The sequence below is a fragment of the Python bivittatus genome, unplaced genomic scaffold (assembly GCF_059951505.1).
Source record: "Python bivittatus isolate LINGU-HERP-01145 unplaced genomic scaffold, Pbiv_v1 ctg000590_np1212, whole genome shotgun sequence".
Lineage (NCBI taxonomy): Eukaryota > Metazoa > Chordata > Lepidosauria > Squamata > Pythonidae > Python > Python bivittatus.
The window spans coordinates 22577147-22605102 of NW_028277086.1; the positions used below are offsets into that span (position 1 = coordinate 22577147).

Below are 27956 nucleotides of genomic sequence, written 5' to 3' on the forward strand. Positions count from 1 at the left end.
ATTCAGGAGGGAAGTATTGAGTGATGTCCCTCAGGATTCTGTCTTTGGCCTGGTGCTGTTCAACATCTTCTTTTAAAGACCTGCAAGATGGAATGGAAGGGATGCTGATCAAATTTGCAAATGCTATAAAGTTAAGGGGACTGACTTTATGGATAAAGTCACTATTCAAAAGGCTTGAATACTGGGCCAAATCCAACAGAATGATTAACCACAACAAGTGACCTGCATCTGGGTAGGAAAGATCAGATGAATAGGTACAGGGTTGGACAGAACTGATTGGGTGGGAATGCATGTGAAATGCATCTAGGAATACCATGGCCCACTAGCTGCACACAAGGAAATAGTGATATGGCAGCTAAAAAAATAGTCTTGGTTGCATTAACAAAAGCATTGTACCCAGATCTTTTTTCTTTTTCCACACAGCATGATAATGACCAACTGGCTGAGACTATAACTGAATATTAGGAAGCATTTCCTAATAGAGCTGTTAAGCAGAACAGTGATGGACTCTAACTGGAAGTTTTCAAATGGGGGCTGGATGGCCACCTATTTGGGATGCTGGCTGGGGGAATTCTGGGAGTTGAAGTCCACACATCTTAAGGCTGCTGAGGTTGAGAAACACTAGTCTATCAGCTCCAAAACCTTTCTATTTTCCCAAGCTGCACCAACTATGTAGTAATATATTTTCTACCATACCCATAGAAGGGTTACAGCCCCCATATTTGGTCAATATTACCACATTCCACAAATATATTATTTATTTCAAAGTTTAAGGTTACATTTGAGACTTCTGAGGAGGCATAAGACCAGCCACATTACACATATAGCAGCAAAGAATAAATTTGTTTTTGATAATGAGTGAAGCACAGCTCTGTTCAAGTTTATTGGTTGCATAGTTTAGAGAAGAATATTGTAATCAATCATTCATTTGATTTTCAGCCTGACATTTCTCTCAACTGTTCAGCTGTGAGATCTGTACTGCATTAAGTCTCATTCTTTAAAACAAAGGCTTATAATATTCATTTTTTGTTTTACTATAACAGAAAAGATCTATAAAATAGAATGTGCATATATTTGAAGAGGAAAATACTTAAAATGTGTTCCATCAATGCATAATCATTGCAAACTGAAACCAGTCATTCATTTTGTTGTAATTTTTACTTTCTTAATTTATAATTAAAATCCTAGCCATATTTAAATTTCTTTTAAAGAAATTATTTTTTAAAAAATGTGTTACCATTATCATTGTGATGTAATCAAATATATCTTGTGCTTGTCAGTTATTATTAGATGCAAGGTAATTGTTTTTTTCATATGCTTTATCTCCTCCAATTTTTAAGTGTCATTAATCCACACTAGTTCTCATCCAAGTGCTTTGCAGATCACAGTCACTATTTCCATTACTTTCAGGAAAAGGTAATTTTGTATTTCCTTCCCTATACCATATAAAGAAATAAGGTCAAACTTTAATGCTATAAATCAGCCTAACCCCATCTGGTCCCCTTCAAGATGGGGATTACAATTCTTATATGTTTACAAGAAACTTCACCCAAGAGATGTGCTAATGTAATTAAATAATCCATGGCTGCAAAAACTCCACTGGAATTTAGTTATTCTCACTCTATTTTAGACCATGTACAGTACATTCTTAGATCTAAGATTACCTGTACTCACTTTTACAATTTATATGATTTGTGCTATATTATCCTTCATATTTTCTAACTGAAGTAAGTAAAGGTGATCTGTAACTCATAGTTCTATTGAAATGATAGCAGAAGGCACTTTCTGGCAGATGTGATGGTTTAACATTGCAGTTCCTCAATGGTGCCTTGGCAACTTGACTTCCCCATTAAAATTCCTTCAAATGTTTTTCCCTTAGTACTCAGTAGTTGTGATAAGTCCATACAAGCTTTTATAAAAACTAGATTTTTGTCAAACAGGAATATAAACATTAACTGAGCAACTAAGAATGAGGTCCAGCCAGAAGCCATAAAATCTAGCCGTGAAGTCCAGCCAGAAGCCATGGGTCATTCTTCTTCATTAGCTGCTTCTGTAATATAATGGTAGAATTTAAAAAGTGATAAAGATCTTAGACGAATATAATCTTTGAAGTAAAGGCATATGTAGGTACCATGAAAATTTGCTAGTGCTTTTTATGTCAGAAAAATGCCTACAATGGAATAAGCTTTAAAAAAAGATAAATTTCAGATTGGAAATGGAGATCCTTTGTTAACCAGAGAAAACTGAATAGATAACCTAGAGATCCAGTTAGATCAAGGATGGATAATTTGCAGCACTCCAAACTTTTCTGAAAGAGAGCCAGTTTGATGTAATGGTTAAGGCAACACGCTAGAAATCAGGATACTGTGAGTTCTAGTCTTGCCTTAGACACAAAACTGGCTGGGTGACCTTGCGCCAGTCATTCTCTCTAAGCCCTAGGAAGCAGGCAATGGCAAACCATTTTGGAAATCTTGCCAAGAAAATGGCAGGGATTTGTCCAGGCAGTTGCCAAGAATCAACACTGATTTGGAGTCACCCAAAATTAAAAAAACTTTTCTGAACTACAGCTTCCAGCACCTCTACTCAGCATGATCAAAGACCAGTTCCTACCTTGGAGGACTATATGTTCTCACCAGGTAAAGGAACTCACTCCCTGCACATCACCAAGACAGAAGATAATTTGAAGGGCTTAACAATCAGCACAAGTGGAAACAACCCAGTTTGTAGTTCATAAAAAAGAAATTTGAAATAAAAACTAATGTATAAAGAAAAAAAAACACATACTGCATTACTCTGAGCTCAGTCAATAAAACTTGTCCTATAAAAACTGTGAAATCTTTCAGGTTCTCTCTTGTAAGAGCAGAAATGTGAATACTCAAAAAAGAATATTTTTCCTAAAAAACAAAACAGAAAGATTATGAAGAGATGCTGCTTGCCTTAGATTTTAGCACATATTTCAATTTGTAACAAAAATTAGAAGTATTTTTAAATGCTTTATAATGCTAAACTAATTAACAGAGAACCAACTGGTGTAATATATTAAGGTCATTTAATATCTGTAAAGAATGTTAAAAATTAAACTGCCAAGTTTGAAATAAAAAATGGCTTTTTCCATTCTTCAAAGCTTCCACACATTTTACATCTCTAATTAAGAGTAAACTTTTTTACATCTTATAGAGAAAATGAATGATTAGAAATCTTTTTAAAGAAAAAGTAAAAAGAGTGAGGGGAACATTAACTTTTTTTTTCTTGATGGTAATTTTGAAAGATTGAAAAGACAACTCCCTAAAGAGCGACAGAAAGGCAAATACAGTCTTCTGCCACTATTTATTCCAACATAATGGTTAGGGTTATACAACACACTAAGTAACAAACCACAGCTTATAAACAATGAATAAGAACATACCAAGACAAACCATGTTATGAACTCTAGGCCAATATTTCAAAACTAAAAGCCATTTATTCTGAGATGGTCTAATGCATCACTAATGCCTAACCTTTAATAACAAATACTACTTTCCAGTATCTCAGCACTGTGGTAGCATGTAGCCAGCCCTGGAAGATCTCAAAAAGCTAAGCAGGGTAAGACCTAGTTAGTACTTTGATGGGAGACAATTAAAAAATACCTTGGCAGTGAATCAGACTGGGAAGAAAAAAAAATTTGGAAGAAGTCAGTGGTACATTACTTCCATATTATTGTCAAGGAAACTACATGGATGTATCCATGAAATCATCAGGTGTCAAGCTTCACCTGATGAGGGCTTTTTCCCCCCTAAATACTTTGCCATCAGGAGCAATGAAAAGACATTGAAGGACAGACCTTTTTGCTTTTCTTCTCATCTTTTTTAATTTGTTGCCTTTATTTGTTTTGATTTCCAGGTATTCAAGTGAGTGAGGATGGGAAATCCCAAAGCTATGGCAATAATCCAAACTTTACTTAAACAAGTTTGGCAAATAGTAACTATGGAATTAAGAGTGTTTAATTAAGCATCTCATTTTCCAAGTACTTCCAGCCTATTATTCTTAACTAGCTGGTTTACATCAAAAGATTTAAGGCCAAACTAGATACTTTCACTTTTAAAAGAGGGATCCGACTGACTGGGTGAGGGCACAGGAATTAAATGCTAGATCTTCCAACTTGCAGCTTGCTTCGATGCAGCTTGTCCCCTGCATCATTATTTCTTTATCATGGTGCAGAAAGTTATGATTAAAGAATTTTGGAGAATAATCTTTGGAGGAGAGTGGCAAGGAGAAGGATTATAGGGAAAAAATGAATGGTACAAGTATAGGAATGTGGAAACCAGGAAGTTCTAACAAGTCAAAGTTAAACATGAACCAGCAGTGCGTTGCAGCTGATAAAAAGGCAAATACTACGTTAACAGGAGCATAAAGCCTAGATCATAGGATTTAACTGTTGCATTTATACTCTGTCCTACTCAGACCCCATTTGGAATTCTCTGTCCAGTTCTGGACACCACAGTTCAAAAAAGACAGTGACATCTTGGAGTGTATTCAGAGAAGGGTTACAAAGATGGTGAGGAGTCTTGAAACCAAGCTTTTTGAGGAACAGTTAAAAGATCTGGGAATGTTTAGCCTATAGAAGAGATGACTGAGGAGAAATAATGACAGCAGTCTTCAAATAAAGAACTGTCACACAGAAGAGGTAGTGGACTTCTACTCTATATACTCTACTCAGAGGGCAGGACCAGAACCAGTGAGTTAAAACTACAAGGAAGGAGGTTCAGGCCAGATATGAGGAAGAAGTTGCTGAATGTACGAGCTGTCAGTCAGTGGAACAGGCTGTCACATAAAGTGGTGAGTTCTTTGCTGGAGGTCTTCAAATAGGGCAGATAGACATCTTTCAGGGATTCTAGTACATTGGACATTGGACTATATGAACTTTGAGGTTCTTCCATCTTTGATTCATCCTATACCCCTAGTTCTCTTTTAAATACGCATATCCATCATGTCTAGTGAAATACTTACTCAAAGAAATCCCAAGCAGATGCACATATCAATTGGCAGGCTGCTACCTGAATATCTGCTGTATTTAAATAAGCAAGAACACACAAGAATACCAATTCAGCATTTTGCGTTCTTAATATATTACATTTTTATGTTCTCCATCAACATACCTATCTCTGTGGCCATTGTAGCTTCTCCAGTTTCTTCTTTTGTTTCCGAGGCCCCATGTATTATCTCATGGCGCGTCTCAGTTTCCATCTTTTCTCCTGTCTCAGGAGAAAAGTTACTGGTTTTAGTTACTGGTACAGTAACTACAGAGATCAAGGCAAGGAACACTGAAAAGAGCACTGAGTGTCTCAACACTTTATGGATGTCATTTTGTCAGCCACAGATTTTCTTTAAATATGAAAAACAAAGTGCAAGAGAAACCTAGTTTCTGCCAGCTGAGATAGAGGCACTTGTTGTTTCTTAAGAATTCAGTCATTAAATGCTCTTTGTTTATCATTGCAACTATTCTTATCCTTTATGTTAGCTTGTTTGTGGCTGATTCTTTTGAAAAAATAATCGGTAAAACTATTTAGAAGTCAAATTACTAAAGCTATATTAAACCACTTTGATCCATTGGCATTTCAAGTCAAAACATATAGATCCATATAGATGGAATTCCCATTCCCCAATATTTATCTATTTTGTTAAAGTAATCCAATAAAAAAACCTATAGATCCTGTTTCCAGCAGGACACATTTTTCATAGATCTTGTCACCGTACTGGTACATTATAAGAACGTATCTTTGTGGGCCACAGTTATCCTAAAAAATAGTTTTTCATGTCTTATGTAAAAATGCAGGATGACCATTACTTTCTCTTTTCCATTATCTTCTCAAAACACATTTTTCTAATCATTGCTAAGGACTGAACAAGATGTACCCTATATCAATGCAATATGGTACTTTGCCAAAAAAGTGAATCCAGAAGCCTGAACTTATATGATACATATAAGCATCAGAATAATTTGATCTGATCTGAAACAAGATATCAGCATTAGCAGTGAGCAGATCCATCCCCAGATCAAAGTGGAGATGATTTTGTCCCATTTGCATTATGTAAATATACCCCTAGATAGAGCTTTCCCACCCAAAGTCACTATCTAATTACCACCTTATCTAGTAAGAGTTATTGGAAGGAGAAGCAAACAAGATTGGTACTAGGAAATAAATAACACCTGGTAGCACTGGGGTCATTCAATCTGGAACAGCCCTTATAGACATTTTTATTACTTTTCCAGGATAAACTATTTTTATGACTTTTAAATGCTAGACATAGCTCAAATCCCTAAGCAAAAGTTTCTGCTCCCAGGTATTTGCATGTAAAAAAATTGATTGAGCTCAGAGGAAACGGCATATATGACAGAACCCGGCCCCTTGAAACTGCAAGAGCATATTTGTTACCCTCCGTTAGCTGTTCCTCTTCATCCATAAGCAGTTCCTTCACAATTTCCATTACAAGACACTGGTTTTCCTCTGTTACAGACTCAGGTGTGCCACTTCCTGAGGATTCAACAGGTTCAGGCTTCTTATTCTGGACAGATTCTGAAGGTGAAGAACCAGCAGCTTCTGAGGCAGCTTGAGGGTTGCTAACCAACCCTGTTGGCTCCACAGCCTGAGGCCCACCAGCTTCAAGGAGGTCTAGAGATAAGGACTGACTTCTGTTGAATTTCTCTTCTGGTGCCATTAGCTGAGGCTCTGTGCCCTCAGGATCTACTCTGTGACAGGTAGAAAGGGCACATTTTGTTATTCCCTGAATCAAAGCATCAGGCTCCTCTTTAGGGAGATCCTCATTTGATTTTTTCCAAGAAGATCCAAGCTCCACCTCCTCCGTTGTTTCAAGTTTGGTTTGGTCAGGTACTGTGTCATTTTTATCTGTGATAGGCAAGCTGTCATCTGATTTTACAATGTTGATCAAGTGTGTGTTTTAAAGAAGAAAGAAAGAGAAACAGAAATGAATATTTGTGGCCACTGTTAATCACGAAGTTATCTTTTTATGAACTTTTTGCATTTATTTCCTTCTGAATTTGCTATTTACTCACCTCTCATCCCTTCCATATGCTTTATTATAACTTAATAAAACTGTTATTCTTTAGGGTACCATAAGTTGCTTTGCTACAAGAATAAATTATTGGGAAATAATATGGACAGAATTGAATGTATTTTAAATATAGCCACCGTGCTTACGTATAGGTGAAGGAGCTAAGGCCAGAAAATATCCAGTTGCCCTCTTCCTATGTTCAGAAAGATGCTGAAACTGTTCCAGAGAGCATTCTAACAAAATTGGGCCATCTGTGCTTTTATGTTTTAGTTGTTTTATCTTTGACTTCATTGTTATTTAGTTTTTATGCCTACTATGGATGTTTACAGTTGTTTTTCTTTCTATCATGCTAACCACCAGGAGTCATTTGACTGTAGTGGGATACAGTGGAAGAACGCTAAGTTTCCTACAGTATACACACATATACAAAATAAAAAAAAAATCCTTGAAGGGGAGGGGCAAAAAAGCAACCTAAAAGAGCATTTTAATAGATACAAACTATTATCTTTTGGGGGTAAAAGTCCAAATAGTAAAAAGAACAGAATGGAGCATCTTAAGAGAAGAGATGCTTAATTGGCTGGAATACTGAAAGCTGTTCAAAAGTACTTCATAGCCCAACTTTTTTTTGCAGGTCCCATGAGAACATTTTACATTGACAATTCAGGTTTATTTTCTGAAGTATTTGTAAATTACATCATCTTGAATAAATATAGTTGCTACTTCAGAGTCTCCCTGAGCTATACATATCTTGAAATAATAAGGTAAAGTCCCAGAAAATTCCTTCTCACCCAATGACACACCCTTTCTTACATTTTTATTGTCCTGATCACAAGTATCATCCCAAAATCAAGAGAAAACCTTATTCAGGAACACACCAAGTTGTCTTAAGACCTACAACAAGAATTTCCTGGCTAGCTGTCTCACATTCCAGTATAAACAATTACAGCTTATCTGGACTTAATTTCAGTTTCTGTATTTTTATCCAGTCTTTAAACTGAGTCCAAATTAGCTGATCCAGTTAGCATAACCCCACTTACTCAGGCAAATTATTCTGGAAATTTCAGAAAGGCGTTAAATGGCATAGAAAGATGGAACAAAATCTTATGGAACACTGCAATATAGTTTTCAAAGAGACAAAGATTAATTTCTCAGCATCAATATCTTCAGCAATAATTCTGAAGTCTATTTATGTGAAATATGAACTACATCCATTCATAGAATCTCCCACAACTTCCAACCTCTACAAGAAGCTTTGGACCACATGGTTATTGACTATATTGGTATTAAAAGCCACAGTAAAGACCTATACGTCTTGCAGCAAAGATTAGCTATTGAGAACCACCAGGCTCTAATAATGGGTACCTAACAGAAAGTAACTCTGGGGAACACATTTATACAACTGTACTCAAGGATAGCCACCATTCTGAGATCAGCATTAAAAGCTGCACAAGTTAGCAGACTTTGCTTCATATTTCAATGCTGCTTTCCTGACAGTACAGTTGTAAAAATATGGTTAGACCTAACAGTGTATGTTGCATGTAACACTGGTCTTTCATGTGCTATATTATCAAAGCATACCAGATGGCTTAAGAGGTAATTTAGAAGAGTTAGAATATAAATTTTAAAAAACTTAACTAAAATTGTCACATACTAGCAGTTATATAGTTCTTCAAAAACAGAAATGAGACAGCTGAATTAAGACTTTACAAAAGTAGAGAACATGGATCTTAAAGCACAACCCTAAATTCAGTCAGAAGTAAGGTTTACCATATTTAGTGAGAATTTGTCACATCAAAGTGAGCACAAGAGTGCAATCCAAATAATTTGTATCATCAATATTTTCTTAAATCTAAGCATAATTTGTGTGCAACTATATGAATTTATTTTGAAGAAAGCATATCTTCCATAGCTATTTTTAAAGTTGATATATAATACTTATTAGTTTCAGTGCAATTCATCTTAGAATTCGAGCAGTCCAGTTCAACCACTGTTTTTCTTGATTTAGTAAAAAAATGCTGAAAATAACCATTAGGACAAACCAACTTCCCAAGAGACCCATAAGTCATTATTATTAGTTACAAATAAGGCTAATAATCCTGTGCTCAATTTTGTAAACAGCATCATTCAACAAAGTGAGGATTTATTCCCCAGGATCTACTGCATGTTTTTAGAATGGAACTTTATGACTAGGTCAAGCCATAATGAACGATTAAGTGGTTTTCCTCTTTTGATTTCCTCCATGAGCCACAGAGAATGGACAATAGTGAGCACAGGGGCAAGACCAGAGCAAAGCTTAACCTTTGTAGTTGGAGGCTGGAAATTACCTATCATCCGATGCGGGAATGGGGTACAGAAAGGGGGAGTAAACTAGGACAGCCAACTACAGAAGAGGGCATGATCTGATCCTGGAGAGGAAGCAACGAAAGCAGCTAAGCAGCTGTTCAGATGCAGACGTGGAAAAAAGCTGCATTTCCTAAAATCGCTATTCCTCCTCCGCGATGATTTAGCCCGCCTGACAGCCAGGCTTCTCCAGCCTTGACTCTCTTACGGCCCTTTCCCCACATTCTGCTTCTTTAAGGGGTAGCTCTTGCGAGGGCGCCGCCTCCACTTTTGCGCACGTCCAAAGCCGCGGAGCGAAGGCGCCACTCACCACACTGGGGCACTCCGTTGGCATCCGGGGGTTTAGGAGTTTGCCGGCTGTAGTCCTTGACTTTGGTCTGAGCGCTGCTCGAGCACCCCATGGCGCGGCTGGGACCAGCTCCGCGCTCAACGGCGCACAGGTTCCAGAGGGCGCCAGGCACCCAGGTGAGTCTTCTCGGCTGCGGCTGCAGGCGAGACCCCGGCGACTTCCCTCTCTGCTTCCGGCTAAAAGGGAATACGCACAGGTGGTTCCTCCTCGGACGCGTAAAAAGCCCAACCAAACCACACGCCTCCCTCCGCGCCGCGCCGCGCCTGCCTTCCGAAGATCTTCCTTCTTGTACGCTCGCGCGGGAGAGTGTTTATCGCTCCAGCTCGGTTGCCATAAGAACGGCTCAGTGAGGGGTCGTTTCCAGCGAGTCTCGTTTCAGACTTTTGGCATGCCCTGTCCTGGTGCGGGGCGCAGGCGCGTCTGTTGCGGGCCAGAGACTGGGCAGCGGCAGAGCGAGCGAGTTAATGGCAGCCGCGCGCGCCGCTTCTGCTAGATGCGCCGAACGCAGCGCAGACGGTCTGGGGCGTTTCGCCAAGCGGCCCCGTCCAGCTCGCCGTCAAGGCGGGCTGAGTTACTTTGATCCCAGGGATGCCCCAACCCCAAATCCCTTCTGACGCGACAGTCATCATTTTCAGGAACTATTCGCTGCCCTTTCATCATGCCTCAAATAGCCTGAAGCAGCGACCGCGTCAGTGCGCTAAATGCAGCCATAGCCATAACCAACTAGAGTCCCGCCAGGTAGGTGGGCCTGTATTTCCTCAGCCAGGAAGGGCACGTGTAGGTCCCGAAGTGCCAGGCGTGTCTCGTGGTGTGGCTGCCACGGTGGCAAACACCGCTTCCGATTATTTGGGGCTGGCCTGCTGGTGGGCGCTGCAACCCTTAACTAGCAAACAGGGCCAAACAGGGAGCCCCTAAAATTTGTGTATGGCAAGGCCAACCCTAGCTTTTATTGTTGTTTTTCATGCATTTGGTTGATTTTTTTTGCCTGCCATAGTGCTTTAGTGATGGGACTGTGCATCTTACCTTTGTGTGTGTGAGTGTTGTGTGCACGTGGTGTGATGCCATTTAGCCCTGACCTAGGCAATATTAAGCAGGTGTACATTTATTTTGTTGTTTGTGACTTGGTGTGCAGTGCTCAGACATGGTAACCATTATGATGTATTTTTTGGAAAACTAGTTTATTTCCTGATAAAAGAAAAGCAAAATAAATATTGTAGGTTCTTCAATTACCTTAAAGAGCTGTGGCTTCAGGTGGTCCAGCTTTTGTATTAGATTAGAAAACATTCACATGCAATACAAACATTACTGAATACTGTACAAAGTACATGACTCTTTCAGATGTAGTCATACACATAAAATGTAACAGAAGTTATTTAAATGTCTAGCTATTGGATATCTGTTGGATTCTACAAGCAGACTGGTATAATTCATTATGCTTCTATTGTAGGAACTAAACAATAATTTTTGAGAATGGGAGGATATATATAATTAAATTCAGCTCAGCTGTAGCTGATCTAGAGTAAGGCCACTTAAAGGTTTTGGAGTGTAAGATACAGTCGTGTGAAAAAGAAAGTTCACCCTCTTTGAGTTCTATGGTTTTACGTATCAGGACATAGTAAAAATCATCTGGTCCTTAGCAGTTCTCAAAAATAGCTAAGTACAACCTCAGATGAACAACAACACATGACATATTACGCCATGTCATCATTTATTTTACAAAAACAAAGCCAAAATGGAGAAGCCATGTGTGAAAAACTACACCTTATGATTCAACAGCTTGTAGAACCACCTTTAGCAGCAATAACTTGAAGTAATTGTTTTCTGTATGACTTTATCAGTCTCTCACATTGTTGTGGAGGAATTTTGGCCCACTCTTCTTTACAACATTGCTTCAGTTCATTGAGGTTTGCGGGCATTTGTTTATGCACAGCTCTCTTGAGGTTCTGCCACAGCATTTCAATCGGGTTGAGGTCTGGACTTTGACTGGGCCATTGCAACACCTTGATTCTTTTTAAGCCATTCTGTTGTAGATTTGCTGGTGTGCTTGGATCATTGTCCTGTTGCATGACCCAATGTCAGCCAAGCTTTACTGTTGGACAGATGGCCTCACATTTGACTCTAGAATACTTTGGTATACAGAGGAGTTCATGGCTGACTCAATGACTGCAAGGTGTCCAGGTCCTGTGGCTGCAAAACAAGCTCAAATCATCACCCCTCCACCACCATGCTTGACAGTGGGTATGAGATGTTTGTGCTGATATGGTGTGTTTGGTTTTTGCCAAACGTGGTGCTGTGCATTATGGTCAAACATTTCTACTTTGGTCTCGTCTGTCCAAAGGACAGTGTTCCAGAAGTCTTGTGATTTGTTCAGATGCAACTTTGCAAACCTAAGCTGTGCTGCCATGTTCTTTTTAGAGAGGAGAGGCTTTCTCTTGGCAACCCTTCCAAACAAACCATACTTGTTCAGTCTTTTTCTAATTGTACTGCCATGAACTTTAACATTTAACATGCTAACTGAGGCCTGTTGAGTCTGAGATGTAACTCTTGGATTTTTTGCAATTTCTCTGAGCATTGCACGGTCTGACCTTGGGGTAAATGTGTTGGGACGTCCACTCCTGGGAAGATTGGCAACTGTCTTGAATGTTTTCCACTTGTGAATAATCTTCCTCACTGTAGAATGATGGACTTTAAATTGTTTGGAAATAGCCTTATAACCCTTCCCAGATTGATGGGCAGCAACAATGGCTTCTCTAAGATCATTGCTGTTGTCTTTACTCTTTGGCATTATGCTAACACACACCTCAATGCTCAAGACCAGCAAATTCCTCAAACTTCGGCTTTTATAGAGGTAGTCACACTTGCTGATAGAAGTAGTCAATTGATCAAGGGCATTTGATTAGCAGCACCTGGCTGCTACTTAGCCTCTTCATACCTGTGGAAGCAGTAAGGGTGTACTTAGTTTTTCACACATGGCTTCTCCATTTTGGCTTTCTTTTTGTAAAATAAATGATGACATGGTGTAATATCATGTTCATCTGAGGTTGTATTTACCTACTTTTGAGAACTGCTAAGGACCAGATGATTTTTATTATGTCCTGATACATAAAACCACAGAACTCAAAGAGGGTGTACTTTCTTTTTCACACAACTTTATATTGAAACAGCACAGTTTGGAACTCAGAAACCCCTCATGTTCCTTGCTGAATTCTATTCTGAATGCAGTTTGTTCACCAACAGCCTGAGGCTCAGTAATGTAGGGTGGGAGTGCAATCTAAAAGAGGTGCTCACCCCTTATTAACTTGGTCATTGTTGACTGAATTAGTCCAGTTTTCTGGATCTGTAGAATCCAATAAATTCTAAAGTAAGCACACAGGTTAGATTCCCTAGAACAGTGTTTCTCAAAGTGTGATCCGAGGATCCCTGGCGGTCCCCCAAGACCCCCTTGGGTCCGCGAAATCAAAATTATTTGCCAGCCTATGTTAAAAAATAATACAATATTAAAATCCCATCAAACAATTGTGAGAAGAGGTAGTTGTGGCAAATGTATCAATTTTAATTTTTAATATGGTAAATATTGATAAATGTAATTCATAGAAGCAAACGCTCTTTTGGGGTTTCCCATAATTTTTAAGAGTGGGAAGGGATCTTGAGAGAAAAAAAGTTTAAGAAATACTGCCCTAGAACCTATTAGATAACTTATGATTCAGTGTACAAGTAGGTCGTGATTAATGCGAGTTTGAATAGTGTGATATTTGACTGAGTGCAAAGTATAAATTAATACCAGGTCGAATTTAATGCAAGCCAAAATTCATTCATTCATTCATTCATTCATTCATTCATTTATTTATTTAATTTATATGCTGCCCATCTCCCCCAGAGGATGACTTTAGGTGGCTCACAATTAAAATCAAACATCAAAAACAGTAAAAAATATAAATATCCACATTAAATTAGCTAAAAAAAACACTATATAAAAGACTATATACATAAAAAGACTATAAAATTCAGTTAATGCAAGGGTAGCACGTGTGCAGTTGAGGCTAGTACATGCTAGTTGCTGTTGGGGTTCTAGATGCTAATCATTGTGTGTGCAAAATGGAGAACAGGAAGTTCCATTCAAGGAAAGCTCAGAAACAAAGAGGCTCATTTTGAAGAACTACAGGAGATAGCAGGTACACTTTGGATATGGGTTTATCTTCCAGCATGTCCTTTGTTTAGCTGATTTATTTTAAATATTTATGAGATCCATCCAGAAGATCTCATGGCAGGTTATACTCCATTAGAAAGTAATAATAAACAATAAAACCATGTAAAAAAGCTGAGGGGTAGTCTAGGTAGCAATCTTGCTACCACTTCCTCATTACCAACTATTCTTGTAGTCTCTTACTGTTGTGTTTCGTTAATAAACATATAAAAATTTAAGTTTAAAAATTTTCATTGCCTATTTCTGTCACACTGGAACCAGTTACCTTATCTTCCATAGAAATATCACTTTGAATAGTATAAATTTGAATAATGCAACCATTTTGTGGGATTCTTTATCAGCACTAATCGAGACCTACATATATTGGGAAAATATAGCCATAGCTAAATGGATAAAATTGTGTCTGCTTTTGCAACCATGAATGGGGAAGAACTTTCCATATGGACATTATGCTAGTGTAAAAAAAAAGTCCTAAACAAACATTTGCTCCAAATCTAGAGGGGGAAATGGAATTTCTACTATCTCTGGATTTCTACAAATTCTTAACATAATCATTCTGCTTATATATTTTTTCCATGTGGATATAACATATATAGAGCATCCGTATGTCACCATGTTTAAATAATGTGCTGCAGTAATGCATTTTTTCTTCTGTACTTTGTCATATGCTATTTGCATCTTATTTTAGGGACAAAAAAAATCTGGTTCGTGCTGGTTGGTCCATCTTGTACAGTACTGCTGTTTTCATGGTCCCTTTTTCAAAAACTGAATCCAGTGTTATCAAGATCAACGGCCTACTCCACAATCAAAATGAAGAATGGACGTTTACAAGGGCGAAGGCTGGCATATCAGAATATCTTAAAAGTGTTTCCCACCAAAATTTTTGCCACCTGGCAAGGAGGTCTATGAAAGAGTGGCAGTCCCCAGGGAGGCCTCAGAGCACTAGCCGTTTTACCTCCTTTCTTGCCGTTCTGCCGCTACCAGCAGCCTGCATTGCATCTGCGTGCCTTGGATATTTTTAGCACCTGGTCTGGAGACCTCTGCAAGGATGGATGGATGTTTGGCTCAGTCCTAGAACATGTGGTGGGACAGTCCCTGTAGGTTTTACAGTCCCTGCTGGGGGTTGGCCTTGGGGGTTACTCCTTTGAGGAGTTTCAGGGAAACGGCTTTCTCTCTTTTGCCAGGGAGCGGTATGGATATTACTAGGGATACTTGGGCTGTTCCTGGCTGACAGCATGGGATTGGTTACAGGTCATTTTATAATCTATCCCTGGGTGAGAGTTGACGGGAGAGACAAATGCAGCTGGGGCAAAAGCCAGACAGCATTATGTACATGACCTGCAAGTATACATGTGGACTGTGGATAAATAGGCCGGGTTTAGTAGTTCAGTTGGGGTACATATGGATTGGCTGTTAGTGTATAAATAAGATTTGCATCTGGTTTCCCATGTTATTTAACATCTATATGAAGCCACTGGGAAGGATTATTTGCAGGTTTGAAGCTAGTTGTTATTGATATGCTTGAGATGTCAGAGTTTTAACCAACCCTGGGGGTGGCTGGTGCCCTGATGATGCTCCTCAAGCCTAATACTTTCTAGCTACCATCAATTCTTGGAAGATATTTATTTAGGACCAATGGTTATATTGCATTTTTAATTAATATTTATCTTTCTTGTAAACTGCCCAGAGTCACTTTCTAATGAGATGGGCGGTGGCAAATTTGATATGTAAATAAATAATAAAATAAACACTTCTTTCCTACAGGCTCTGGGTTAGATGTCACCAAGGCCTCTGCCTCCAGAAAATAAGGGACTGGATGTGGAAGAATAAATTGAAACTCAGTGCAGATAAGACAAGTTGTTACTGATTGCAAGGGTTGGACTTCAGTATTCAAGATAAATGCCTGTCCTGGATGGGATGCATTCTTCCTTAAAGATCAGATTTGCAGTTGGTGGGTGATTTTGGATCTGTCTTTCTTTTGCCAAAGGCAATGGTTTTTTTTTTATAGTTATAAAGATTCAGAACCAATGAAGACACAAGTGGAGAGAAGTTAAATGATCTTTATTAATATGCGGGCATTAATACATTACCAAGCAAGCAGCTTCCTTCAATCTGTTGTCGGGAGCCCCAGTAACGACAACGAAGAGACCCCAATATAGCCAGCATGCAGCACCTTCCTGAATTAGGTCTGCATCGAAGCCCACAAGATCAGGACTCCGAGGCTTTTTATCCTTAACTTAGAGGATCACTACGGGCAGCTAAGGATGGCATGATAATTAATTACACCTGTTGTTTGCATGTCTTATGATATTTTATATTCCTCCAAAAGATAAGCTAAAACCTAAAGCGGGTGGACAGCACTTTATCGTTCCTGGTATACTCCCCAAATTCCAAGGTTGTACCTTCCTTAGCTAGTAACCATTCGTGCAAAACATCATTCAGCTAAATAAATTTAACTCTTTATAAACCTTTATAGCTACTATGGCTCAGGAGACCCCAAGAGCAGAAGAGACAATTGTGGCACACCAGTCCTGTCTCCTCGATGTACAAAAGTCTTCTGATAGTTTTCCTCTACAGTCTTGATGCTGGACAGCCTCATAATATCAGTGGCAAGGAGGATAATTTATCAGCTTCAGCTATTAAACTAACTACAATCTAAACTAACTGCAATCCAGTCTGGAGGAGAAAAACCTGGCTTCAGTGGCTTATGCAATGATAACTTTAACACTGGATTATTATACAGTAGTGTGCTCCTTGTGGGACATCAACAGTCCTTGAAGACTGTTCAGAAATTGCATCTGGCCCAGAATGAGACAGCATGGGTGGTGAGTGGTGTAACATTCACGCAGTTACAGTGGGCCCCTCACGAGTGAGGGGAAAGAAGACACCAAACTGATTCTCCTTTGAGGGGGATGAGAGCGCCCAGACAGGAGTCTGGAAACCTTTTTTATTGAGTACATCAGAGGGCTGGGTTAGTACATCAGAGGGCTGGGTTAAGCATATATACGTCACACTACCTAATACAAGCCCATAACCATATATGGTAATACATGAAACACAAGGGATCATGTGCTCCGATTGAGCACGTGACAAGCTGCGGGGGCTTGCCTCCTGAAATTTGAGGCTTTTCCCCAGGTTGTTGCTGGTACTTTCCATGCTAGCTTCCTTGTTAGCGTACAACTGATTTTACTAGTCTGTACTAACAGAAATGCCTAGCATGTGATGGGGTGTTATAATGCAACAGAGTGGTGCTTCCTGAACGCCCCAGTTAACTTCCTATGTTGCCAGTTGAGTCTGAAGCCTATTTCAAGTTGCTCATAAGAGGGTATACAATTTTTCATGGCTTAGAGCCAGACTACTTACAGGACCACCCAATGTACAGTCCACCCTGCACCCTTAGATCAATGGCACACATTTTGCTGGTCCTTCCCTTGGAGATATCTAACATCAGTTGTTCATTCTGCTTGATCCATTATATAGGTCATATTGTGGAACAAATTGTTTGAAATATATGTATTGTTTTAGTTTAATAATGTTTTAAGATCTGGTTTAGCTGTATTTCTATAAGCTACCATGAGCTGTCAAAGGAGTGTAGCATCAATATACTCTAAATAAAAATACACATGTATTTAAGTTGTTATCCATCTATTGGCTGGATTTTATTTATTTATTTGATTTGTATCCCACCTTAATTTTTTTTTACAACTCAAGGCAGTGTACATAATACTCCTTCCTCCTATTTCCCCCCCGACAATCCTGTGAGGTGGGTTAGGCTGAGAGAGAGTGAGTGGCCCAAAGTCACCCAGCTGGTTTTCCGTACCTAAGGGAGAACTGGAACTCTCAGTCTCCTAGTTTCGAGTCCAGCACCTTAACCACTACACCAAATTTTGTATGTATGTTTTGGGATATGCTCCTAGGTTTTGTCTACATTCCTGCAGTCTTTGTTTTCCCAGATTTTAAAAAAAATTGTTATTTGATTGATGATGGACTGACAAAAATGTCTATGTTGATTCAGCAGATTCCAACCTTCCAAAATTCTCATTGTGCTGGACTTGGAACAGTGAGGTCTACTCGGTTTCTAGACACTAGATGAATAGGACAGTAGATGCATCAGAGGTAATTGAATGAACATGTTTACACTTCCTTTATACTTGATAATTTATCATAAACCTCAGTCTGCCACTTTTAATCTCATAGGAAGAAAATTAATTAGGGTGGTTGCCGAAATGGAATTCTGATGAAGCCCTGTGGTTTGTTTAATGAGGGAAATGCATGAAAGAAATGTCCAACGTCTGCTAATTTTACGCAGTATTTAGCAGATTCAGAATATGGTATTAGGATGACAGTGTTCACAGTGGTAAAGTACTAAACTGAGCTGAAAGGTACCAGTAGTAAGGTCAGTTATACATCAAATGAACATATAATACAGCTAACTTAAATGGCCCTTTTGGTTCTACCAACAGCATGCTAGTCCATTTGCAACCTAATAGACTTCAATGGGTCTTACAGGCTTAAGAAAAATAGCTTGATAGCCTCATCCTCTCAGTGCAGATGCAGCTGTCTTAATAGAATGAAGATATTTTGTTGCCTGAAATGAAAAAAATAAGATTCTGCCTCTTCCATAAATAAAGGTTGACTGGACTGGCTGTCAAATTTTACTGTCAGGTTGTTTTTTTTTAGATTTTTTTTTATCCCACCTTTATTATTTTTATAAATAACTCAAGGTAGCGAACATACCTAATACTCCTTCCTCCTCCTTCTATTTTCCCCAAACAACAACCCTGTGAGGTGAGTTGGGCTGAGAGAGTGACTGGCCCAAAGTTAGCTTTCACGCCTAAGGCAGGACTAGAACTCACAGTCTCCTGGTTTCTAGCCTGGTACTGTAACCACTACACCAAACTGGCTCTAGTGGTTTTTTTTTTCAAGATAATATGGGTTTTTTTAAGTGGTTTTTTTCTTTTTTTTCTTTTTCAATAATATTTTTATTAGTTTTACGTAATTAAACGCTAATACAGAATTCAAAAAGGTATACAAACAAAAAAGAAGAGGGCAAGAGAAAGAAAAAAAAGAGAAAAAAACAGAAAAAGTGACTTCTCCCTCCCTCCAAACAAGTATAAGCATTTACAGTAACTTAGCACCTTCTGTAATATTACAGGGGAAAAAAACCCCCTCTTCTTCCCATTTCTCATCACTAAAACAATAACCAAATTATGGAAAGATTCATCCATCAGTCTTACTCAGCAAAAGCATTAAGAGCACCAGTAGTAATAACCTATATGTTTTAAGCTTAAACAAATCTATTTTGCATTTTGACTTACAACTTTCTCTAATAAGTAAAACATTTATCCCCACAGGTATAACGAGTATCAGTAATAGTAACATATATATTTGAAACTAAATTCAATAGGTCCCTTTTACATTCTTATCCATAACTTTCTCTTACAAGTAGGAGGTAAAAGATTGATCCCCAAATGAAAAAAACTTTACATTGTCTTGCAATCCTAGTTAAAAAAAAAAAAAAAAAGATTCCAATTACAACAACCCCAAATCAAAATTTATACAATTTAACCCTAGTCAAATGTCCACTTTGAAATCCTTTTTCTTCTTTTAAGAGGCTTAATCTTCAGTCGCTTCTTCAAATAAAGTCCCACATAGTGATTTCTTATCATTTTCTCCCTGTCTTTTTTCAGTAGCAACTTCAGAGATTTAGTGCTTCCCTTCTGTGGATCCAAAATAAGATAACTCTCCAAGTCACTCTTCTGATTTATAATCAGGATAGCCCAATAATTGTTAAAACATCAGCCAGCATAGTTTGTATATCCATTACAAATTCTTTCTCATGTCACTCTTGTAGTCAAACATTTTAAGTCCATTTTCAAATCCACAACATCTTTTTCCATATCTTCCATATCTCTCTTATAGTCTGGCAATTCTTTAAAGTCCATTTTAAAATCCCTATTCAAATCATCCGCAGCTTCTGTTTTATTCAGTAGAATCTTTTCTTCTTCTATATCCTCTATTAGATCCAATGTTAAAAATAAGTCCTGAACACATTGTTCCCAAACAGATTTAAATTACTCTATAGTAAAACAATGTTCATCCATTACATTAAGAAATATCTTTTCCTTTAATTGCTCTCTGGTTCCCTCTAGTTAACCTTCAAAGCCCAGTCTTATTTTTTGTTTATTTTCAGAGCCAAAACTTTCCCACAATAAGTTTTCTTACAGTTAATTCCAAAATCATCTGCTTTATTTTTATAAAATTTAAAACAGCCCATTAAAAAATTATTCTTTCAAATCTATCTGGCCCCTTAACTGTCCACAGCCAACATTCTTAACTCCCTTTCGCTGTTTTCCAAAAGTTAAAATATTTCTTTTTACTCTTTAAACTTATTTAAATCTTCTTTCTCCCAGGATAGAAGGAAATTCTTTCGGTGTACAGCAGCTTGCCTTTCAGAAGGTTTTTAATTTCCAAGTAAATCGCTAATAAGTAAATTCTGATTTAATTAAAAGAGGAAGTGAAAGCAAATCTAATGTCTCTTTAGAGGCTCCGAACCGTGGCCTGGGCTCAATGTTTCCTGTGACTCCCAGAGCACTCATTCCACTGGAGATTGCTAAATTGCAATTTCTTCACAAGGAACCTCTGTAAGGAGTACTTTTGGGTGACCCAGTCATCTTCTTTGTCTGGAGGTGGTTCTGAAGAGCCAGGCTTTTCGCCAACTCCTCTTAACTGCTGCAGTCGTCGGCTCTGTGAAAATGGAGCCATCTTTGATCTGCTGTTACTCTCCTGGAAGTCCTCAGGTGTTTTTTTTTTCAAGAGAATATGCACCACAGTACTGGATGTATTAGCCTGTTCTAGAAGGACCAGGACAGGCTGTGTCATATACAATTGGAGGAGCCATTCAGACCGAGTCCAACCTGCCATCTCTGTGCAGGAATCTAAGTGAAGTATCCTTTACTTGCTCCTGGTTACCATGTTGCCATTTTCACTGAGCAGTTCTCTTCATTTTGAATAGATGCATTATATTAGCTTTAGTTCTTTTAATCCCAGTGTGGTCCTTGAATCTTTATATTAATTCTGTTCCTCTTAAACGAATTGTATTATTCAGTTACTACTTCCAGTCATGGGAGTTATCAGTCAAGTCTCTGACATACCAATAAATATTTGTCTACCTATATTAAGAATTGAACACGAGTTAGATGGATGCACTTAATCAGCACTTGGCTGATCTCAAAAAGCTAACTTACGTTTACAAATACTCTGCATATAAATATTTATGGTCCACTGCTTATTTCCTAAAACAAAATGTATAGCAAAAAAATCTTATAGGAAAGAAATTCACTCTTAATCCAGGTTGGATTGGAAAATAGCAGAATGTGGTTAGCATTTATGCTCAAAGGGGCTTCTTTATTTTCCTTTATAGTGGGACATGACAGATTTTACAGTCCAAAATGTCAGGAAGATATCAATTATTCATCCCTGTTTTACAATCAAAATAAACCCTAGGGCCAAAGCTTGATGAGTCTGTTTGACTCATATACGCTTTCACTATTTCATAGAGAATTATATTATTTTTCAACTGCAATGGATCTTGCAAAAATTCAGCTATTACAATAATCTCTTCAATCTGGCCCATCAACTTTCCCCATTATGTTTCCATTCTTCTACTTCCATCAACCTTGCAAACATTCTTTTTTTTAACCCTACCCCATTACCCTCTCAAATAAGTCAGTTTGTGACTACAGTGATAAAACCATGCAGTTTTTTGGGCAACAGCATGACACTGATTTGCCACTGCCTTTTTCTAGGATATCTTTTGATTGTTCAGCCTAGCCTGGAGACATGATGTTTCCTGATTGTCTCCGTAACCAAGCTGGTCCTGTTGTGCTCCCAAGGCCAAAGGCGACTAGGTGGTGCCACCTGCTGAGACAAAAGCCCATGTACTTCTACTCATGCATAAGATCCAAGTAAGACTGTATAGCGTTGCAATTTTTGTTTGAAAATATTCAGGATTCCAAATATTATTGGAAGTACAGTACTTCAGGCAAAGCAAAAGGCATTTATTAAGGGGGCAGTCAAGTCTTTATATAGTACACAAATGATATATACATTTGATATATGTGATGTGTCAGAAAGCAACAAATCAAACCATAAAAGACAATGATGTGCAACAAAGGCTTTGTTTTGTTAGGCATGAGAAAAGATAGATACCCTTAAAATATGTGGCATCTCCTTTTCCACCCAGGTATGTTTCTTTAACACTTGCAACTTTAATGAAGGACTTCAGAATACAGCCCTGTTGTTTGACTGATGGTCCCTGAAAGGGCTAGTTTTTGTACATCAAAGGAAATGGCTTTGGCTCAAAGGAAGAACATGGGTTCCTAAATTTTAAAAGGAGGCATGGATGCTTCACTAAAATGCTAATATCACCTTTGTTCGAAATGCCAATAAAGCCTAAAATTTTACGGAGGAGTTTTGTACAGCCAAGCTGACATTCTCCGATTATGCATTTCTTACTTTCCCCAATCACCTTGACTGCGAGATCCTAAAAGGCTGACTGAGCTACGCACAGCACAGAGGAAAGAAAGTAGGTGAAGTTCGCTCCTTTTCTGTGAAAGGCCACCAAGCTGCACCCAAGTGGGAGCGCTATTTTAGTGTTCAGTCTCTAAAAGACACCATGACTTTTTTCCTCCCTGGTTGACGGTCTACACCAGTGTTTCTCAACCTTGGCAAGTTTAAGATGTGTGGACTTCAACTGGCCAGGGAATTCTGGGAATTGAAGTCCACACATCTTAAAGTTGTCAAGGTTGAGAAACACTGGTGTAGACAGTCAACCGGAGGGGGAAAGGTCGCACCGTAGGCCGGAATAGAGCCTGTGCGATCCACAAACCTATGAAAAGGTTTCCTGCGTCTATCACGCCCTCCGGTCGCGCGGTGATTGCGCGCGCATCCTCAATGCCAGCCGGAAAGCCGCGGGAGTTTTCGGACGGGGAGGGGCTAGGTGACTGCTCTCGCGAGAGTCGCTGTCTGAGGCGCCGATCCGCGTGGTTGGGCGCGTTGCCGCGGAGGAGTTCCTTCTTTTCCTCGTTGCCCGGCCATCTTGGAGGCGCTCCTGTGGTGAGTGGGCCTCTGCCTTTGGAGGAGTGGGGCGGCTTTGGGCACGGTGCGCGAGGGGCGGGTGGCTAACGGCTGCGCTCGGTCGCAGTGTTGACTCTCTTTCTTTTGCGCAGGCAACGGCAGAGCCGACGTGAGCCGGCAAGATGGTGGCCGCCAAGAAGACGGTGAGTGAGCGAGCCAACCAGTCAGCCGCACCGTGCCCTAACAATAAAGGGGGTAGCTGGGGCTTCTGTGTCCAACTCCGAGGGCAGAGGCGAGAGCTTAGTGGGGGGAATAGGAATCCCAAATATTGTGGAAGGCCTCTGTTTGTGCCTCGCTCTCGACGACAGATTTCAGGTCAAATGGGGTGGAGGGTTGCTCATGGTAACGTGAAGAGAGCCACTGATGGCACCTCGGGAATGGCGAGGGGCCTTGTTCAGCCTCCTTGAAGGCACAGCCATTTCGGGGCTTTCTGCCATAGTTAGTGTTTCCGTGCTGGCTGTTATATGAGATAACAAAGGTAGATGCTGTGAGATATAGATGCATGTAAGAGTCTGTAGATCGCTTGGTTCTCTTGGGTGATGGCGATAGGCTTTGCATGACGCCGGCTGCGTCTGAATGTGTTCTATATGCGCACGTGCGGACAGGAATTGCATGGGAGATAGAAGCATTGCTGCAGCTGTGAGAAATATATGTGGCTAGGGTTTTGCTATAGCCTCCCTTTAGCGTTAGGAACGTTAGGAAACAAAACTTCAAGAACACGGCCACACCAGCCCTCCCTTTAGCTGTTTAAATATTACTGAGGCAGGGTTGCTAACAGTCTTTGCATAATAATGTAAAGATAAAAGATACATTACAATGTCTTAATATATAGTAACCCATAAATCTTAACTAGTGTAGGTATGTCGTGGCAAGCATGCTTTATAAAAAATTGGTACATCTGAAAGTGACATGTTTTTGAATAAATGTATTCAGTCTACAGGCACATTTAAAGAATTTAGTTTTTGAAAGCATATTAGTATGAAAAGAAGCACCACTATTTGGATTTAACACTACTGGTTAAGTAAATTATGTTATGATTTGTCTTTTTAAGTTACATGCTGTGGTTTGGGTAGATGATTGAACAAGAACTGTTAATGGAATTACAAGCACAATTAGCTTTTGCTCTCAAACCACTTAGTTTTTAAGACTGGAAGATAAAATTGTGTTCTAATAACTCTTGACTGAGTTTTTGAGAGAAAACTTAAAGAACCTTAATTGTGTTTTAATTGGGATTCTTTTTAGATATTTTTGCTGTATTGTACATGTAATAAAAACTTACAAACTATTAATGCTAAATAAAATGTGACATTTTGTGATGGGGTCAGTGTATAGAGCCAGGTATCCAGGGAGGAAGTAGATAAGACATTTTAATGTATTATGCATTATAAGATGCAGAAAAAAATCTGTACATCCGTGTTTTTTTTTAAATTTTTACAGAAAAAGTCTCTAGAGTCCATAAACTCTAGGCTTCAGCTGGTTATGAAAAGTGGTAAATACGTACTTGGATACAAACAAACTCTGAAAATGATTCGGCAGGGCAAAGCCAAGTTGGTCATCCTAGCCAATAACTGTCCTGCTTTGAGGTAAGCTTGCACTTTTTGAACAGCAGCCTTATTAAAGGGTCAAATAAAATGGCTACTTCGTTACAGTATTGATAAAAGGTCCTGACCATCAAATGCAAAAGATACACTTGGCATGTAGCTCTTTTTTGGCTCCTGTATTTAGCTTTTCAAATACATTAGACAACCAGAGGCTGAATATCTATTTTGGGGGGAAATTTAATTTAGATTCCAGCAATGAGAGAAGGTTGGACTTGATCCCTTCCAACCTGTAATTTTGTGATGTTGTAGGTTACTAACTTGATTTTAAAAAAAAAAAATGCAGAAAGACGTTTGTGTCATAAGGTGATGTGAAGTTAAAAGTTCTCAATGGGTTTTCTAGAAGAACACTATGACACTTCTAGAGGTTGATCTGTTCACTGGAAATATATTGGAGTGTTAGAATTGATAAAGAGTGTGTTCTGCATGTGCATAGCAATTATGCTATGGCACATACAATTTATAAAGCCTTTATGAGACCTTGTTTCGCAAAATTGCCTGTATAATTCTCCTATACCCTTCTACTAGATAGATGGAATATTGCCAGAACCAGTCATCACGGTTTTCCACTAATAGCTGAGAGAAACAGTATACTCCTCAAATCTATAGTCTAACCTATATTGCAAGTTAAAATAGGGTTAATCTAACCTTAGTAATGCATTAGTCCCATAAAAAACTAATGCAGAATAAATTGAGATTGAATGAAATAGTCGTATTTTGTTTTTATTTTGTTTGCTGTCCAGAGTTCCTTCTGATAAATGGGTGGCTATATAAGTTTGTTAAATAAATAAATAAATAAATAAATAAAATTAATAAAAATTAGTTCTGTTAATGTCCCAACAGATTTAGTAGAAGTAAAATGTGACTTAATCTGAAACAAAGCCAAATAATTTAAGTACTGTGTATTTATTTGTGTTAATTTAGAAAATCAGAAATTGAGTACTATGCTATGTTGGCCAAAACTGGTGTGCATCACTATAGTGGCAACAACATTGAACTGGGAACAGCTTGTGGGAAGTACTACAGAGTATGTACACTTGCTATAATTGACCCAGGTATGTATGTTGTATTTAGTATCTTGGTGTCTGGATACAGCTGATTTGTTTTTTTCAATTTGATTTGCCTCTATCCTGGTCTACTCACTAGGATTCTCTAGCAGTTTTACTGAACTGAGAACTCTGCTTCAACATGCTAATAAAAAATGGTGTTTTCTAGAGCAAAAATCATATAATCTTATTCATATGTGTGATTTAAGAACTATCAAGTAACATCATGCTACGGTGGTGGACTTGTTTTGTAAAGTATCAGTGCACCTGTCAGCCAATTGATAAATATAAATATTTGTACATATTTATATATACATATAAGGTAATACATTCAGGCTAAAGTTATAAACTTGTTAAAGGTGTTGATTTTTTTTTTAGTTTTTTACTTTTAACTGGTAAAGAACAATGATATTTCATCTATCAATTTCAAACTGATTAAATTTAAATATAATTTAACTAACAGAATCAAGGACTGATATGGCTAGGTTTTGTTAAATGCTTTAAACTTGGTATTTGCTCTTCTAAAAGGTTCAAACTGCCAACATTTTCTTAGATTATTGCTATCTCACTTTTCCTTCTACATGAATGGTTTTAAAAGATAGTGTTAAATAAAGCAATCATAGTAATGACAATTCATCGAATAAATACAAAAATTAAAGCCAAGTCCATTTTTAAAAATATAAAAGCTGATCTTAATTCATTACTTAGATGGTATTGGGGAGATGACTGTTTACTACTTAATATTTAATAAACTAATGTCAACATGTTAAAATGTAATAAGCACAATAAAGCTTTATATCCTCGTTAGAATAACCTTGGTCCTGATCAGAAGAAAATCTTTTTGTCAGGAGGACATTGAAATTGATACCTGGCCTGTAGGTCCAGTACAACAAATAACTGTAGAATTAAGTATCTGGTAATTAATAAAGTTCATTCTTTGCCTGAATGTTCTTGAAGCACATTGGAAAGTAATTTGTAAGAGGCTAATGATTTAAACCATATGTATTGGACATGAGAAGTCAATTTATCTTGATGCAAAGATAAATGCGAATATTCTCGCTGTTCTGGATTTGTTAGTAATCAGGACAGGCTAGACATTCGCTATATTACCACTATGCATTGTGTCCCCAGAGCTAGTTTGTCTCCCTAGTTCTGGTTTTTAACTGCAAGTAACATTCACCTATTGTACTTTGTAGTATGATCTAACATTGGGAATAATGTCTTCAAATAAGGTTATCAAGACAATTTTTGTAATACAGCATACATGACAAAGTGATTGTGAAATTTTGATACTGAAATATGATTTTCCCCAACAGGTGACTCTGACATCATTAGAAGCATGCCAGAACAAACCAGCGAGAAGTAAAATTAACAGACTTTAAATTTTGTGTAATAAAACTGGCTATAAATCTACTGTTGGTATGAGTTTTCATAAGTCAGACGCAACAAGTTGTATGCAAAGATTGATGGAGAAAATAAATAGTAAAGGTACAAGTCAAAATGAAAGAAAATAAACTATTTGGGAATTAAAGACCCAGTGGGATTAAAGAATATAGTCACATGTTGGCTATGCTGATCAAGTACTCTATTCATCTGAAAGGGAGAGGTGACAGAAAAGAGTATATATAAACGCAAACTCTTCTGCAGTGCCCAGCTTCCCCACCAAATTTGGACCACCTCCTCCATAAATGTCTATGTACGTATGTACGCATATTAAGGTTGTGTAGAACATCTGAAAACCAGCAGTGGGTTTTAAAGGAATGGTTAATTTTGTGATTGGAAACAACCTAGAGTCACTTTAGTTGTATAAATGCAGAAAGGAAGGAACAACCATCTTCTAATTAGGGCTGTGCAGTGTTCCAAACTGAATGTGGAAAAAAGGATTCTGAGAATGCTGGGAGACCTGCAACACCTTGTAGAAGCTGCTATTGCTGCAACATAGAAAAAAAAATGCTAGGCTGGAGATAGGTACAGTAAAAGGAAAGGGTGTGTGTGCTAGGAAGAGGGAAAAAGGGAACAAAACTGGGATGAAGTGAGAGAAAAAAGAAGTCCCGTAAGTATTGTAGAAAGAATTCAGCAAGAAACTGCCCATCTGAGCAACTGCTAGATTTCAAAGAGTAATTCATCCTTTGCAGCAGCCTTTAGTCATTTGAGTCTCATGCTGATTCTTTTATCAGCGAGGGAGACTTTTTTATTTGGGGGACTCCCCCCCCATGTTAACAGTAAATTAG

General features: G+C 38.4%; 2 protein-coding genes, 1 long non-coding RNA gene and 1 other non-coding gene across 5 annotated transcripts; 3 read left to right on the top strand and 1 right to left on the bottom strand.

The window, feature by feature from the left end:
* Positions 1–519: 519 nt before the first annotated feature.
* Positions 520–9791, bottom strand: LOC103062325 (uncharacterized). The gene is made up of 4 exons (XM_007437075.4): positions 9701–9791; positions 6414–6905; positions 5136–5231; positions 520–2050 (listed from the first exon to the last, which is right to left on the bottom strand). Exons 1-4 carry the CDS (start codon positions 9789–9791, stop codon positions 2028–2030), a joined length of 702 nt encoding a protein of 233 aa, XP_007437137.1. The 3' UTR covers positions 520–2027.
* LOC112541726 (uncharacterized) lies at positions 9729–17729 on the top strand. 2 transcript variants are annotated; one of them, XR_003085688.2, is made up of 3 exons: positions 9729–9855; positions 14632–15040; positions 15708–17728. It is a non-coding gene; the product is annotated as an uncharacterized LOC112541726 (long non-coding RNA). The 2 variants fall into 2 exon arrangements; XR_015797588.1 differs by lacking the exon at positions 9729–9855 and adding an exon at positions 9915–10477 and having other exon boundaries at positions 15708–17729.
* Positions 17730–22919: 5190 nt separating this feature from the next.
* Positions 22920–27138, top strand: RPL30 (ribosomal protein L30). Its single transcript, XM_007437074.4, has 5 exons — positions 22920–23060; positions 23174–23224; positions 24519–24664; positions 25604–25734; positions 27042–27138. The coding sequence occupies exons 2-5, from the start codon at positions 23204–23206 to the stop codon at positions 27089–27091; spliced, it is 348 nt and encodes a 115-aa protein (XP_007437136.1). The 5' UTR covers positions 22920–23060; positions 23174–23203; the 3' UTR covers positions 27092–27138.
* LOC112541727 (small nucleolar RNA SNORA72) lies at positions 26770–26903 on the top strand. Its single transcript, XR_003085689.1, has one exon. It is a non-coding gene; the product is annotated as a small nucleolar RNA SNORA72 (small nucleolar RNA).
* Positions 27139–27956: the final 818 nt, after the last annotated feature.